Source organism: Capsicum annuum, chromosome 10, assembly GCF_002878395.1.
Source record: "Capsicum annuum cultivar UCD-10X-F1 chromosome 10, UCD10Xv1.1, whole genome shotgun sequence".
Taxonomy (NCBI): Eukaryota; Viridiplantae; Streptophyta; class Magnoliopsida; order Solanales; family Solanaceae; genus Capsicum; species Capsicum annuum.
This window is the reverse complement of record NC_061120.1, coordinates 214,398,513-214,416,597: the sequence shown is the minus strand read 5'-3', so window position 1 is coordinate 214,416,597 and position 18,085 is coordinate 214,398,513. Positions and strand designations below refer to the sequence as shown.

At 33.7% G+C, this 18,085-nt stretch overlaps 1 protein-coding gene across 1 annotated transcript; it reads right to left on the bottom strand.

Annotated features, from left to right (window-relative positions):
* Positions 1–4,580: 4,580 nt before the first annotated feature.
* LOC107854591 (myosin-binding protein 7) lies at positions 4,581–10,245 on the bottom strand. The gene is made up of 4 exons (XM_016699608.2): positions 9,886–10,245; positions 7,068–8,683; positions 5,181–5,227; positions 4,581–5,021 (listed from the first exon to the last, which is right to left on the bottom strand). The coding sequence occupies exons 2-4, from the start codon at positions 8,463–8,465 to the stop codon at positions 4,907–4,909; spliced, it is 1,560 nt and encodes a 519-aa protein (XP_016555094.1). The 5' UTR covers positions 8,466–8,683; positions 9,886–10,245; the 3' UTR covers positions 4,581–4,906.
* Between the last annotated feature and the right edge of the window lie 7,840 nt (positions 10,246–18,085).

Genomic DNA, 18,085 nt, shown 5'->3' with positions numbered 1-18,085 from the left:
CGTTAAATATACATGTCAATAGAAGATATATATACATATGTACGTACCATTCAATATATACGTACTACTTTAAATAAAATAAACTACAATATATATATATATACTACAATATATACACACACTATATATATAGTTATACACTAATTTATAAAACATATACACATGTATACGTTAAATATATACATCTATAGAAGATATATACACATATATACGTACCATTCAATATATACTTACTACTTTAAATAAAATATACTACAATATATACACACTATATATATATAGTTATACAATAATTTATAAAACATATACACATGTATACGTTAAATATATACTATTTTAGAAAATATATACACATATATACACTATTTTAAATAAAACATATGGTACTTAATATAATAAATTAATAATAGTATAATACTTAATAGTAAATCAATAATATATTAAAACTAAAATTTTAATTTAAACTAGAAATTCAATTTAAATCATTAAATGGAAAAAATTACAAAGTAAGGACTAAGGAATAAATGAATGTTGAATTTTATTTATTATAAAATGATCCAAATTTTATAATTTACATGAATGAAAAATCTAAAAATTTTGCATCATTTTCTCCAACTCATTCATGTTAATATTAACGGAAACTTGCATAGGATAGTCAAAGTGAACGGGGGCAAAACCATGCATTGAACTTGATTCTGCTGAGTTCTCCTGTAAAGTGATAATTTCTTCAAGTCTCTGCTCGTCGTTCGGCTCCGCTTCCATTCCTTGATTTCTTCGTTTGGCTCTAATCCAATCTCTGAGGCAAACGAGAACATTTATTGCATTGCTTCCCAATGAATGTTGGTTGTCTCCAAGTTGCCGTCGTCCTTGACTAAAACCGCTCTCTGATGCAACAGTTGACATTAGAACATTCAAGATACCTCTAGCTAATCTTGAAAGCACAGGATATTGTGTTTCATTACTCCTCCACCAATCTAACGCGTTGATCCGTCGTCTGCGATCCTCTAGCGGCGACCGAAGATAATACTTAAGCTCTTCCCGATAAGTTGATGTGTAATCTCCTTCCTCGACACTATTCCAACAATTTAAATCATAAAAGTGATCAGGAAAACCACTATGCGCGGGCCTTTTAGAAGATGATGGCTCCTCAGGAGGATGAGGAGTAACAGTTGGAGTGATATTTGTAAGTACGACTAAATCAACTAAATCAACATAGTGATTATATAATTTATCTATACATTCGTTCGCATCACCCATAGTCGTCCACAAATCAGGTTATACTTGTTGAGAATCATTATTAGTATTTATTTCTAAATTAGTATAAATAATAGTACTAAAGTGGTACATAGTATTATATTTCATGCACGGATTAAGCATAGCACCAACCAAGTAAATAGGGGGAATCGAAAAAAAATATTTTTTAAATTTAGCAAACATGACACCAACAACATCTTTGTAACCTTTTTTATTTTTATATTCTTTGAGTAAAGCAGAAATATCGGTTATATATGCCAAAATATTACAAACAGTAGGATAATAAACACCGAAAAATTCAACCGTAGCTATATAAATTTTTTCCAAAAACTTAAAAAGATCATTAATTACAACCCAATCAGAATCATGTAACATGCAATCAGCAAAATTAGCAAACGAACCACAATATTGGTTAAAAGATAGTGTAATAGGAATTCTATATTTATAACAAGTTTTTAAAAAGTCATACGTAGCATTCCATCTAATTTCACATTCTTCTGGCATCAATATCGGTGCAAGTCCATTTTGTTCACATTTAAGTTTAAAGTCTGTAATTCTACGATTATTTCTTGAATAAAACCAATGGCAAGTCAAATTTTTTCAATATAAACCTCAAAAAAATCAAGACCATCTTTTACAATTAAATTATATATATGACATGTAAACTTAATATGAAAAATTTCAGGTAACGGCGAAGATAACTTAGATTTTAATTTTGTTATAGCAGTCTTGTTGTTAGAAACATTATCAAAAGAACTTAGATTTTAATTTTGTTATAGCAGTCTTGTTGTTAGAAACATTATCAAAAGCAATACATAAGATTTTATTTTCGATACCATAAAATTCTGCAACTTTAGCAATTGAATCAGCAATAAAATCTCCAGTAAATTTACGATCTTCATCATATAAAAAAGTAAGAATACGTTTTTGCATAATAAAACTACTATCTATCCTATAACAAGTAATAATTAAATAATCATTTTTATTTACAGCACGCCCGAGATCAGAAGTTAGGGATATTCTACATTGAATATTTTTTAACAATGTAAATAAATAAAAACAATATTATGAATGAAGTCTAAAAATTTCGACCCGACAAGTACTTCTAGAAATACCATTAAACATAGAATTATAAATTGCTTGAATATAATGAATAAAGGCATCAGAAGAAGAAAAACTAAAAGATAAACAACCCACAGCTACCATTTTAGCTATTTCTTTTCGGTCCCTCAATTTATTATACTTCTTCATTACCTGACCGGTTGCTGGGTCCATTCTAGTTTGCGTTGGTCCACCAACATCCGCACCACCTCGTGCAATATTTAACTCTCTTTCGTGAGCATCACCTATATGTCTCATTAACGTACCCGTACCCCATTGCTTGCCTCCGCTTTTATGCTTATATATTTGTTGACAAATATTGCATTGCACCTCAGTATCTGATATACGTTCAAAAAATTGACATGCAATACTAGTTGTTTTACGGGCTCTTGGGGCACGGAGAGGGAGATTAACCGATTCAGATCTAACGTTAGCGTTTCCTACTGCGGGTGTCTTACCAATATTTTCATCATCTTCATCTAAATTAACCGCATCTATACCGTATTTTTTCTGAACTTCTACATAATCCATATCGTGGGCACCTACACCTAAAGGTACGCCTACTTCTTCCTCAAAAGGTTGACTAAGCGGTGCCGGAGGCACACGGGTATATCTACTACTTAAAGTATCTCTACCGCTAGTAATTCGCTTTTTACTACCATTACCGCTTCCGGGACAAAAAATTTAACACCTTTAGTAGCGAGGTTTCTTAATTTACTCATAATATAAATTAAACTAAAAAAATTCAAAATATACAAATATAATAAAATTAAATATTCAACAATTAATACACTAAATAAAAATTAAACGTAAGAGATGGCACGACAATACCAAATTTTGGAAGTATCCGAAGATTGGGACTTTAGAAACTTCCGCACGTACTTTGTAATCGTCAAATTCAAAAATTAAAGTGAGCATGTTAGGAAATTAAATATATATAATGTTTGAGAATTGAGATTTGAGATTTGAGAGAGAATGAGAATTGAGAGAATGAAAAATTGTGTGGAAAATGATTTGAAAGTGTAGGATATTTATAGAAACTTTTTTGGGGTTAAAAAATAATTTTAAAAGTAATTTTTTTTTTAATAATAAATGCCAAACTAGCCATTTGGTCACAAAAACGGTTATATAGCCGTTGGGCCAATGGTTAGTTTGGGCCCAACGGACCAAAGCCCACTTAAAAAAAAAAATGAAACTGGGCTGGTTAACCGACGGGCCTGGACCGGGTTAACTGGGCCCAACCAAAAAAATAAATCAGCCCGGTACCCTACAACCCATGGGCTGATTGGGTTGGGTCAACCCAACCCGTTTGATAGACTTAGCTAATTATTTATCGTTACCAAGAAAAAAATTTATATTCGTTAGATATATCGGGAGTTAATTATGTATCATTACCAAGAAAAAAATTTATATTCGTTGGATATATCGGGAGCTAATTATGTATCTTGACAGATCAAAAATCGAAATTTTGGGTAATTATGTAATGTCGAGTTTTTGGTAATTAAACTCCAAACTATCGGGATTTATGTTGTTTGCCTTCTTTTCCCTTTCTTTTATGTCTATTTTTTATATATAATATATTAATGACGCTTAACTTTCGTCTCAAATGACAAGTAAAGGCTTAAATTTTGAGAGTGTATGTCTAGACTCCTCAATTTGTTTTTACTGTGCCATATGAATGCTCCAACTTTGAAAATAATCATTCTGGCACCTTCAAAATTTATGTGTCATGTCAATATTGAGTGTCTACGAAATACTGTGAGACGAGTTGGCATGTTTAGTTGTCAATCGAAACTAAATTAAGGTGTTTATACGTACGCTCTAAAGTTCATGTGCTATATTAGAATCCTCGTGACGCGTTGAGGACGAGTTGAAGTTTCTAATAGTTAATTGAGACAAAATTGAAGTGTAAGAAATATTTACTTACCCTAACGTCAAATTTGAGTGTCTATTATGTATTGTTTATATTTTACATACTTATTAACTTGTACTTACTTTGTAGCTGTAATTTGTAAGTAGGAAAAAATACGAAAATAAAAAGAAACAGGAGTGCATTTGGCAAAGTGAAATTTCAAGAATTTACATCCACTTGGCTAGGCTTTTATTAACCTCAGTCAGTCTTGGAAAATCTAGATGAATAAGAAGGGAGTTCTTAGACAATGAATACAAAAGTGCAATAAGCACTGACATCTGATTGACAAAAAGAAAAAGTAACAAGAATTTTGAAAAAAAAAAAAATTCATTCACAAATTGTAATATACAGAAAAAAAGAAAAAGAAAACCTTGAGCAAAATGCCATATATGATCACAATTATTCACAAGTCCCAAACTGGCAGTGGAACATCTATATTTTCAATGACACTGGTTCAGCCAAATGTTGCTACAATTCCAAGAATCAAGCGGAAGAACACAGCGCAGACGTGAACCCACAATTTGCAGCAGCAAGGAATTCAAGGGGGGAGAAAGAAAGTAATATGAAAAAACAATCAATCTGACTACAATCCATTACGTACTGACGGTTATGATAGTTTTCAGTAATCGATGTGGATTACTAGAGACGGTTTTCCACCTGCGTGCTCATCAGACATCTCCACTGCCCCATGCGAGGTCCCTTGTCTAAAAGCATTAGCAAGCCTGCATTGTTGGCCGACGATCCAAATGTGTACCTAAACAAGTGTTGAGATTTAATTGAATGTTAGAACTTGCTCAAACAAACAACTAAACTCAAGGAGACAGAGAGGGAAATAGACTGTTGCCTTCTTTTTTAGGGTAAGAGAATCGTAAGAATTTATTGATAAAAAACCAAAGTACAATGATCAACTCACTTGCATCTGCGTGCTTTTCTTCTCCATAAAACAAAGCATACCATCGACTGAATAAGAAAGAATACAAATAAATCAGCTCACATATAAATCAGAAGACGACACAGAAACAGGAGGGCCAAATAAGAAATGGTGAGAGTGGGACTGTGGGATTTTGATGTCAGAATAAAACATATTGGTTTGCTATTTATTACCTCATATATTACCATATGCTGTCTATTCTAAGCTAGGTCAGCATTGATTCCAGAGATTGTAGGTCATTTGGGACAACTTGACTACATGATTTTAGGTCTGCCTTGTTCACTTTTAGTGTCGTCAATATATAATAGAAGAAAATTCAAATGGTCCTTGTGACTTTTTGTCCTTGGAACCCCTTCTACCCACAGGAAATAAGGAATTAGTCCAGCACGTTTGTTAAGTTCAAGTATCCCATTCAGAGTAGCTAAAGGAAGATGCCTGTGAAAATGCATTAAGATCAAAGTGATGTCATAATGACATATAATCTTTGTCTACTAACCATTTGAAATGTGATTCCACTAAAGCTTAGGGATTACATAGGTTAGCAACAGCTCTTCCCATTTTGAAAATGGACTTCTTGATTAGACATAAGCCCAAGACACTAATCCATATGATATCATCTGGTGACTTGGTTTAAGATTAAGTGTACTCAGATATAACTAATTGAAAAATCTTAAACATAAATTGCTCCAAACACCAGCTCTAATCCACACCAAACCTCACCCATATTTGATCAAAAGAAAAGACAATGACCACAAAAGCTAACTCAAGGTCTAGTAGAGGTTTCAGAAAGAGACACAACCCAATTCATTCTCGGTTTTTCCTTATCGTGACAGAAGGTTTCTCAGCAGAAACTGTTCTATTCATCATCCCAAATTCTAAATGATTTATCTTAATACATGCGGCACTATTTTCAGAGTGCAACAAACAAAATCACCAGCTTGCATGAAAATTGAAATAAAGCACGCAATAGAACTCAAACCTTTTTGATTTTGGACAACTGCAACAAGAACTCAAGAACATAATTAAGTAGCACAGTGACAAAAGAGTGTTCTCACCTTTCTAATACACTGTATAATTACATTACTTTGGCAGTTACACATTACCCAAAAAATCTTAAATGTCACATGCCGAAACACTTACTTAGGATTGTGTAGTTGTAAAATAAGTTCAAGATAGGCAACATCCACAAAATCGAACCAAAAATCAGATGTCAGGTGGAATGGGAAAAATGTCGCACCTAAGGGACTGTAACTAAAGTCTGTGACAGTGCAGTTAAAGGTTAGGAAAATGAGTAAGGCTAAAAGAAGGCAGGTCCAGCACATTTCTTACCAGTAAGCCTATAGTTCTGGCACAGGAAAATAATTTTTGCTCAGATTAGTATCAAACAAAGTAATTAATATTTCTGCTTTTCACTCGTAGAATCGATTCCAATCGAGCTGAATTAAGCCCTATATACATTACTAGTCATTGACATGAGTGGGCCAATAAATTTACATACTCAATCAAGTCGAATCAGATACTCCCTCTGTTTCAATTTTGTCTTACTTTCCTCTTTAATCTGTTTCAAAAAAGAATGTCACTTTTAATATTTAGCAACTCTTTATACCCAATAGCTTACATGGCATATTTGAGACCACAAGATTTAAAAGTCTTTATTTTCTTAAATTTCGTGTCAAGTTAACCTAAGACAAATAATTTGAAATGGAGGGACTATACGTTTACAGTCGCAAAATTGCTACTAAATGTCCTTGCAATGAGCAAATAACCCAGAATTTGTGCTTTCACATTGGAAAAAGATCATAGGTACCATTGTACCTGAGAAAATGAAGTTACTGCAACCTGTAAAGTTAACACAGATAAATACCATACCTTGAATACAGACATGAACGAAAAGCTCCCAATTAAAGATGGCTTCTTCGCAGGTTTTCTCACGGCTGGGTTCATCTCTTTGCATAATTGCTGAGCAATCTCCTTGAGCAATACCACCTGTGCTTTATCAGTCCGCATAGCAATCATAGCCTGTCGCATTGATTCCCGGTCAGCCTCTAGTGCCTGAAGCCTAAAGTATAACTTTGTGACTTCTGGATCTTCAAAATCTGTATTATGCAATGAATCCCTCGGGGTGTAGTCGTCAACCATTCCGGCTGAACTCTTGAGTTCTGAGACACCATTATATCCAGCCCTCTGATGTACAGAATCAATTGTGTAAACTCGGTCGCTCATGTCATCTCCATTTTCTGAAGAACTATCCACCTTCCTCAAGTTTGAACGTTCTTCTGTTTGTGAATATTCTGCTTTTCTAATACTTCCACCAAACCTTGGAGAATCTGAGATGAAATCTGAGTTAATTTCTTTATTTGTAATGAAGGGAGATCCTACACTATCAGTTGAAAATTTTCTAAGATGCCTACTCCTCCTTGGAGAATGACCAACTATAACTTTTTCAAGTATGTTGTTCTTGAAATGATCCCCATCAGTGCTTCTTGGTGTCCTCTCCAACTGATTGATCCTATGCTCCAAATCACGCAACTGGTCGGATGAACGTGGGGTCTCTTCAAATGCATATTTCTCAACATCAACATCATTATCAAACTCTGTGTATACTTGATTCTCATTAATAGTACATTTCAACGGAGGGTAATCAAATGGAGGAACTTCGAATGGTCCATTGGTAGTCTCGGACATACTATTGTTCCGACTAAAACGGCCCTTTTCCGTCTCACCATCACCATCAGCCTCAGATTCTGTTAGCCCATAACTCATCATTCTATGCTTATACATTTGCACCTCACAAGTCAATGATTGAATTGATTGCTCCCTCTTATATAATATATCCTCCAATGCCATAATCTCCTGCTGATCATGTGCAGTTTTCTCCTCAGTGTACCTCTTAAATTGTTTAAATTCCATCTGAACCTCTGCCTTTTCTCCTTGCAACCTCAAAATCATTGACATGGCCTCATTTGCAGCTGAGGAAGACGCATTTCGTTCTTCCTCCAGTTCAGCACTTAAATCCTGAATTGTGTGTTGTTGCTTACTTACCATTTCCCTTAGTGCTAGACATTCATTTTCAATTTCTATACGAGCATTTAGAGGTAAGACAAGGCCAGGGATCATAAACTTATTCCCATCATATTCATCAAATTTTCGCTTCACAGACCGGAGCCAAGTCCCTGAATAGGACATGTTCATTGTAGAACAACTGCTGCACCCACAATCACAACAGTTGACTTGGCTAGTCGTTGGGGCCGAATTTTGAGAATCCATATTCTAATGCACATCCAATCAATCGTCGAGAATGGAATAACAAAAGAAAGCAGGAAAAAAAAACAAAAATTTCACAAACCAAAAGACGATTAATCCTGTAAAACAAGCTCTCAATCCCTCCCTCTTTGATAAAATGTTAATGTATGTATATGTATACCCCTCGGTTTCACATAGGATGAATTCCTCCTTCCCTCAGTTGTAACACAGAATACAAATTCCTGCAAAACACCCACAATTTTTTCAATTCCAAGCCTAGGTACAATACCATAGAGTTATGTTTACATTGTTGTACTCAAAAAAAAAAAAAACTAGGCATCAACAATTATTAAAACTCCTTCCATTTCAAAAAATTTGTCACAATTCGCTTTTCAAAAGTCAAAACAATATGAATTTTGACTCTCAAGAAGCGAAACGTGACAGCTATTTTGGGACGGACAGAGGGAGAATATGGATTGTCATGTGCAGTACCAAGGCCAAGATTTAGCCTGGTAACGTTGGTACCCGTTATCTTTTCACATTTATTCCATACAACAACACACCCAATATAATCCTACAAAGTGGGGTCGAGGAGGGTAGGTGTATGACCTTACCCCTATCCTGGAGGCAGAGAGGTTGTTTCAAATGCACACTCGCCTCAATGGAAATGCAATAACAGAACTTAATATTCAGAAAGCATGACAAAACAATCTGAACAAAAACTACAAATTACGATAATTGAAACCAATTCAAGGTCACATTTTATGCCATACAAATATAATTATACATCACCACAATCCCCCCAAAAAAGAGAAAAAGTCTACATCTTTCACATAAATTATATTGAGCTTTATACCCGTAACAAAATGCTTGCATCATTAATGCAATTGCTCTATTGTCGAGATTAATTTTCCTTATATGAAAAAACAAATCACCAAATGCAAATCAGTTCACATATACGAACAATCTATCCATTTGCATAATAAACATGCGTATATAATATAAATATGCACCACGACATCTCACGTTTAAATCCCGACAGAGAAAAAGAACGTGATTTCTTCTCATCTATCCTAGCCATGATGAACAGAGTTACCTGATACATGTTAACACATGACAAGTATCTCATTTGTCCTAACATTGATATACAGAGTTACCTAATACATATTGCCAACATGAAAGGTATTCTATCATTGCATAATAAACATGCATATATAATATGCACCACGATGTCTCACGTTCAAATCCCAATAAAAACGTGATTTTTTCTCATCTATCCTAGCCATGTTCAATGAAGAGAGTTACCTAATACATATCACCGACCTGACAGGTATCTCGTCTGTCCTAACATATTGTCAACATGACAAGCATTCTACCACGAGCTAGCACACCACGATTATCGAAAAAATAAACGACAAAAAAACGATCAAAAAAATTAACGTACCTGAAAATAAAACGAGATAACTGAGAAACGGAGGTAAATTTCTACGGGAAAAAATGGAAATTATAGTTTTCCAGCTTCCCGGAGGATTGTAGATATGGAGAAAAGCGAGGGAAAAAATGAAAAAAAAAAAAATAATACAGATATAGAGGAAAAAAAAAAAAAGAGGGGAGGGATAGAGGGAAAGGAAAATTAAACGTGGGAGAGAGAAAAGAAAGTGAAATTCGAAAACCCTTATTATTATTATTGTTATAGATTATTTTCCATTTTGTGAAATTTGTAATCTTTTTTGTTTTTTGATTTTTTTTCTTTTCTTTTCTTTTCTCTTCTCTCTAAGTTCTTTTTTTTGGAAAGAAAAAATGTGGGATGATTTAGAGGAAGTGAAATTTTGGTTGAGAGTTTTCTTCGGAGTGTAATAACGGAATCCGTGTCTTATGTTTGAATAATATTTTAGCATTAGATATTAGATAAAATTAGAAGAATACAAAGGAGTAATACATACGTGTTGATTCAACTTAAAGAATTTAAATAGTTAATAGATTATTAGTGAATGTTTCTGGTTACTTTAGCTACTTAAATTTTAAGAAAAAATGATCTTTTATTATATTTAAAGACTAATATATACCGTACATTAAATGGTTTAGTCAAGACTAAATTTCTTATTTTAATAATTACTTCTCTTATTTTATTTGCTACTAGGGGGCGGGATCGTGTTAGCATGGGCCCAACATCGATCATGTTTAGAGTATTTTCAAATTGAAAAGTAAACTTTTGAAATTTGATACCACTCAAATGATAAATTATAAGAATTTATCATAAGTTGAGAGACATTTTAGTTTGTTACATATTGTAATTTATAATATTTTCTTATGTAATTTTCAAATGTTATATATTACTTCACTTGTCCAAACTTTTGTAGCATTGATAGTCAATTATATTTTTAAAAATAATATGAGTTTTAAATTATTGTGATCTATAATATCTTTTCTTCTATTAAATTTAAGTGACACATATATAATTTCAAGAGTCAACCAAATATTTTATTTTGAAAAAAAAAATTAAAAGTTGATAAATATTATGATTTATAATATTTTTTTAAATGTATTTTTCCGAAATATATAACAAATTAATTTTTGTTAGATATTTCAAGCTGTTAACTATTGTAGTTTATAATACTTTTTACGTAATTTTTAAATATTATATGTTACTCTCATTCTCTAAACTTTTGTGGCATTGATAGATAATTATATTTTAAAAATAATTTAAGTTATTAATTATTGTAATTTATAATACTTTTTTATTCTAATTTAAGTAATACTAAAATAATTTTGAGAGTCGATCAAATATTTGTATCTATATGATGAGATGCAACGAGTCTACTTGGTATTCTATTTTTCTACTTTAGAGATGTTGTGTCTTCTTCAAAACTGATACAAGCCATATAATAGACAATACTTATGGTAGAATAATCAATGATCAAATACCTTTATTTTGCATGTAATCACTTGTATAATTTATATTGCATTTGGTATAATGTTTATGATAGTGATAACCTTATTAGGTGTATAATGACCAAATCACCCTTACGCTTTCTTGAAATGACAAAAAAAGAGCCATGTTTAGACCTTTACTTTTATATTATAGAAATAATTTGACGAATATCAATTTTTTTATATGTCGTTAAATATTTTAAGTTGTTAATTATTAAAATTATAATACTTTTACGTCATTTTCAAACAACATATGTTACTTACTCTGTTCCAATTTATGCGACACTGATAGAATTTTTAAAGTTAATACAATTTTTTATATATCCTTCAAATATTTTAAGCATAATACATGTTACACTTTTTATCCCAATTTATGTGAGACAAATAAAATTTCAAGAGCCAACAAAAATGTGGTATTGTAAATTGTTAGTTATTGTGGTACGTTATTTCTTTGTCTCAATTTATTTGTTATAAATATAATTTTGGAAGTTAACAACATTTGTATATATTTCTTACATATTTTAAATTATTAATTATTATAAATTATAATTCTTTTACGTAATTTTCAAATGCATTTTATATCAAAAAAGTTAAAAGAAAAAAATTAAATTAAATTTACATAACATAAAATATAAAATCATACATGAAGTATGAAACTAAACAAAAAAAAAAATGAATAGCCAATAGGAATTCAAAAAGGAACAGATAATGGAAAAAGCGGATGGGACCTACACCTATAGAAGATTAATGAGTGGAATAAATCAATTCTAGGCTGGCTTTGTTGTCCAATAAAGAAAATGTGTATTGACAAAGCACTTAGATTCAACACATCAAAGCATTAAAATTTTCAAAATACCAAAATACCCTTATTATAAAACCACAATGACATGTAGTACACATGTTGAAATCAATGCTTATATAATATAGTAAAGTAAAGCGGAGTAATACAGTATAAATTATGAGATTGACTTCTTCTTTAACTTGGACTTTTCTCTTGTCCTGCTGGAGATCTTGGCCAAGCAGAATCTTTACCTAGTGATGGCCATGTTTTCTCTAAGATTTTTTTCATTTTATTTTTAAACTAATAATTGATTAAAGCCAATGAAGAATATACTATGATTATTTTGACTATATCTTTGATGATGTCCAACTAATTATACCGAAAACATTAAAAAAGTTAGGTATATTACGGACTCATTTGTTTGCATTAAGATTAATACATATAAATAAGCTTAGATATCGATGGCCTGTGTTAGTATATTATTTTTGTCATAATTTATATGACATAAATAGAATTTAGATATAATTTCGAGGGATGTGGATGAATATAAGTTGTGGTACTCGGGTAGCGTGAGACATAGAAATAGGGTAGGTATCTTAGTAGATGAAGAACACACGGAGCAGATGGTAGAGGTTAAGAGAGTTAGTGATAGGTTGATTTTTATTAAGTTGGTCATTGGAGGGTCTACGGTGAACGTTATTAGTGCTTACGCTCCACAAGTAGGTTTGGATGAGGTGGAGAAGAAGGGCTTTTGGGAGGTTTTGGATGAGGTGGTGAGGAGCGTCCCGAGCACTGAGAAACTATTCGTAGGAGGAGATTTCAATGGGCATATTGGATCTTTGTCGAGAGGTTATGATGATGTGCATGGCGGTTCCGATTTTAGGGAGAGGAATTCTAGGGCTTTTGGGTTGTGGATAGCGAATTCGAGCTTTACGAAGAAGGAGGATCACCTTATTACGTTTCGTAGTTCAGTGGCCAAGACTCAGATAGACTTTTTGTTTCTTAGGAATAGTGATAGAACACTATGTAAAGACTGTAAAGTCATACCTAGCAAAAATTTTTCGACTCAACATAGGTTGTTGGTGATGGACTTAGTTATCAATAAGGGCAAAAGAAAGAGGAGTGTGGAGGCTCGGCCCAGGATTAAGTGGGGTAGCTTGACTTTGGATAGTGCTTTGGAAACGGGAGAGAAGTTGAAGTGTAGGGGGCTTGGGAGAGTAGAGGGGATGTCGATAGTATGTAGGAGAAGACTGTTAGTTGCATTAGGGAGACCGCTAGAGAGGTGTTGGGTGTCTCGAGAGGTCGATCTGGCAAGCATCGAGGAGACTGGTGGTGCAACGAAAAGGATAAGAGGAAGGTAGAGTCTAAGAAAGCGTCTTATGCTAAGTTGGTGAAGAGCAAGGATGATGAGGAAAGACAGACGAATAAGGAGGAGTATAAGGTAGCTAGAAAAGAGGCTAAGTTAGCGGTTACGACGGCTAAGACAACAACTTTTAAGAGCTTGTATGCGGCTTTAGAGGAGAAATCGAGGGATAAGAAGTTGTATAGGCTTGCCAAGGACAGGGAGTGGAGGGCTCGTGACGTTGACCAAGTAAAATACATAAGGGAGAGGATGGTACAGTGTTGGTTGAGGATGCCCTTATTAGGGAGAGATGACAATCCTATTTTCATAAACTTTGAACGACGAGGGGGACAAAGATTTCTATTGGGAGACTTGGAGAAATCTGAGGAGTGTCGCGATTATGGTTATTGTAGGTGTATCAAGGTTGAGGAGGTCAAGGAAGCTATTTGTAGGATGGGTCGGGGTAGGGCGACGGGGCCAGATGAGATTGCAGTGGATTTTTGGAAGAGCACTAGTGAAGCAGGTTTGGAGTGGTTGACAAGGTCGTTTAACATTATTTTTAGGGCGGCGAAGATGCCTGAAACGTAGAAGTGGAGTACGATGGTTCCATTATATAAGAACAAGGGATTGCAACAACTATAAAAGTATTAAGTTATTGAGTCATATTATGAAGGTTTGGGAAAGGGTGGTAGAGTTAAGGCTGAGAAGGATCATGAATATCTCTAAGAATTAGTTTGGTTTTGTGCCAGGTCGCTCGACCACTAAAGCCATTCACCTTGTGGGGAGATTAGTGGAGCAGTTTCAGGAGAGAAAAAAGCACTTGCATATGATGTTTATTAATCTTGAGAAAGCTTATGACAAAGTTTCGAGGGAGATTTTGTGGAGGTGCTTGGAGGCTAGAGAGGTGCCTATGGCGTACACTAGGTCTATTCAGGACATGTATAATGGGGCGAAGACTCCTATGAGGACAATATATGGAGATTTAGAGCACTTTTCAATTTTGATAGGGTTGTACCAGGGATCAACTCTTAGCCCTTTTTATTTACCTTGGTGATGGATGTTTTGACGCAATATATTCAAGGGGAGGTACCTTGGTGTATGTTATTTGAGGATGATGTTGTACTGATTGACGAGACTCGGAGGGAGGGGGGAGTTAATGATAATTTGGAGACAGACACTTGAGTATAAAGAATTTCAGTTGAGCAGAACTAAGACAGAGTACTTGGAGTGTAATTTTAGTGATATGTCGTGGGAGGCTGTGGTTGTAAAACTGGACTCTCAAGCCATTCAAAAGAGGGAGAATTTCAAGTATTTGGGGTTTATGATTTAGGGCAATGACGAGATTGACGAGGATGTCACGCATCGTATTGGGGCAGGGTGGTTGAAATAGAGGCTCGCTTTGGGAGTCTTATGTGATAAGAAAGTGCCCTCAAAGCTTAAAGGTAAGTTCTACAAAGTGGAAGTCCGGTCGACTATGTTGTATGAAGTGGAGTATTGACCAGTTAAGAACACCCATATCCAAAAGTTGAAGGTGACGGAGATGAGAATGTTGTGATCGATGTATGGACATATCAGGAAAGATCGGGTGAGGAAGAAGATTATTCGGGAGAAGGTAGGAGTTGCTTCGGTGGAGGACAAGATGCGAGAAGTGAGGTTACGTTGGTTCGGGAAGGTATGAGGAGGGGCTCGAATGGTCCAGTGCGGAGGTGTGAGACACTGGTTATGGATGGTTTTAGGTGAGGTAGAGATAGACCGAAGAAATATTGGAGGAAGGTGATTAGGAATGATATGAAGCAGTTGCAGCTTAAGAAGGACATGACCCTTGATAGGAAGGTGTGGAGGATGTGGATTAGGGGTGAGAGTGCATCGGTAACAGTATGAGAGCATTCTTTTGTGTCTGTAGTTTTTTGTTTGTGGTGTTGTGTGATGTCTATGATTTCAGTAAGATAGTTCTTAGTATTATCTTATGGTTGTAGTATTATCTTGTGGCTAGCGGTGTTAGTTTATTTTGCATATCGTACTACTTTATATGCATTTATCGTTTGTGTTTGTTATACTGTTATCGGTTCTAAGCCAGAGATATATTGAAAACAACCTATCTACTTCACCTGAGATAGTAGTATGGTCTGCGTACACTCTAACCTCCCCAAACCCCACTATATGGGAATACACTGGGTATGTTATTGTTGTTATTGTTGTTAATTATGTGATTTGTAATGCTTTTTACATAATCTTTTAATAAGATATGAATACTCCTCTTCAGCTCATTTTATGTGTCACAGATAAAATCTCAATAGTCAATAAAATTATTTTAATATTATATATATATATATATATTTAAGTTATTTGTGATTTACAATGCTTTTATCTCATTTTCAAATAATATGTGTTATTTTATGTCTTCCTCTGTCCCATCCCAAATTATGTGATCGTAATATAATTTCGATAGTCAACCAACTTTGTTATGTTGACATATCATTTTGTCTCTATTTTACCTTTTTTATGAAATATTATTAGTTTTTTAATGCTTAGATGACCACAATAATTAATTAGGGTGATATAGTAAACTACCTATTGAAGCGAAGCAGACATGTTTTAAATAACTTACAATAGCCAATTAGAAGTGATATAGCAAGATTACTATAAAAAATACTTGTGAAAAATATTTAAGTGGGCTTAAAGTGATATAGCAAAATTACTATAAAAAATACTTGTGAAAAAAATTTAAGTGAGCCTCATATAACACGCTAAGTTAATTTAAAACATAAATAGCTAATTTATCATTTTATGTCTATTTTATCTTTTTTATTAAATATTATTATTTTTTAATACTCAAATTACTTATAATAATTAATTAAAAGTGATATATTAATTTTTAAATGCGTAAATGATTTATAATAATCAATTATGGGCGATACAGTAAAATCACGATTGAAGCATGTGAAAGGCGACAAGCTGGAAGAACGACCCTGACCAGCTTACCTTCGCTCTTCTATATATTAGAAAATAGACATCTAAAATTTCTTATATAAATATTGAATAGTTACTTTATTTTTCAACGTTTAAACTAAATGTGCGTGCAACAAAAATATATTATGTACAATCTCATGGAATGGAGTATGGGGAGGATAGAATGTGCAAAAACCCTACTTCTAAAGCATGATTTTGAATGTGCATAAATTATTTATTCTAAATATAATAAATATACTATTTAATAATAATAGTAATAAATAAAAATAAAAAATCAATAATATAAAACTATTATTTGATAAAAATAACATATTTATGTTCACTAATGATGGCGGATATTGTTTGTAGGTGTGTTGGATAGTGATATTAGCAAGTAATGATAGTTGTAATGGTAGAGATGATTAATATTTGTAGTGATTGATGCGATCGATGGTGACAATCGATAGTGGTGATGATGATTGTGACTGTGGAATTGGTTAATGTTAGTAGTTGGCATGTTGGTATTGGTGATCGAAGAATATGTGGTGGTTGATGATAGTTGATAGCGGGGTTAGTTGTGGTGGCTTGTCACGACCCGAATCAGAACCTGACCTTGATAGGTATCTCAAGTCCACTATGGATTGGAGACCACACCCTTCGCCTAACCTCATGAGCACAGTGATAATAATAATAATTACGATGCAAAAAATAGCTTAGAATATAATAAAGAGATGAATAAATAACTCAAATGAACTAAGAGTCAAAACTATACCCAACCAACCCACATCTGTCCACAAAAGCCTCTAACAACTGAATATCAACCTAAGTCGGGACATGCCCTCGACTATAGCCAAAAAGGAACCCAAGAGATAGTGTAAAACACAAGAAAAACAAACTATGAAATGATGGGCCTTCCGGAGAATGGAAGCTCACCACTTCAAAGCAACTCGACAGATGGGTTAATCCACCTAATGCTGCACAGGGGTAAAAGAATTGTATTTGGACCCTATATTATGAAATAATATAGTGTCCTAGGACGGTCGGTGGAATAAGCACTAATATGTAACTCAGGATAGGGATAAAATAAATGTCATATAAAAAATCAGTCAAAATCACATGCACACATTCATAAGATGTTGGGATAGGGAACAAGGTTTAAGCATGAGATTTAAAATTATTAACCTAAACTGTGTAGCTTTAATCATCCTAAGAACACCCATAAGCTATATGGGTTCAGCTCTTCTTGCTGAACGGACTCCAGTGCGTGTTAGCCCTACGAACCGGAGAAATTCGAGGAAAGACTAAAGCCACCGAGGCTCCAATCATTCCCAAATATATATATATATATATATATATATATATATATATATATATATGATGTGTGACTATGCACATGGTGATAAAGACCCCCACGCCGGAAAATGTGATTTTCAGTATCGATCCCCACGGGACCTCCACCTTCCACGGCGAGCTACACAACCCCCTTTAAACCCAAATTAAAATCATTTACACATATTCTCATTCATTAATCAAGGAGTATTTCAATTAGGCATTTACCATTGGTATCGTCATACCAAATAAAGATTAATCTTGCAAACCAATCCATTATGCCATTCCAAAATCAAATAGCCAAATTGACTC

Excerpts from the sequence above, each read along its gene's own strand:
- LOC107854591 (XM_016699608.2), bottom strand. The coding sequence starts at position 8,465 with ATGGATTCTCAAAATTCGGCCCCAACGACTAGCCAAGTCAACTGTTGT. Across the intron at positions 5,228-7,067 it reads CGTTCATGTCTGTATTCAAG|TCGATGGTATGCTTTGTTTT; the intron begins GTATGGTATTTA and ends TTTCTTATTCAG. Across the intron at positions 5,022-5,180 it reads AGAAAAGCACGCAGATGCAA|GTACACATTTGGATCGTCGG; the intron begins GTGAGTTGATCA and ends ACACTTGTTTAG.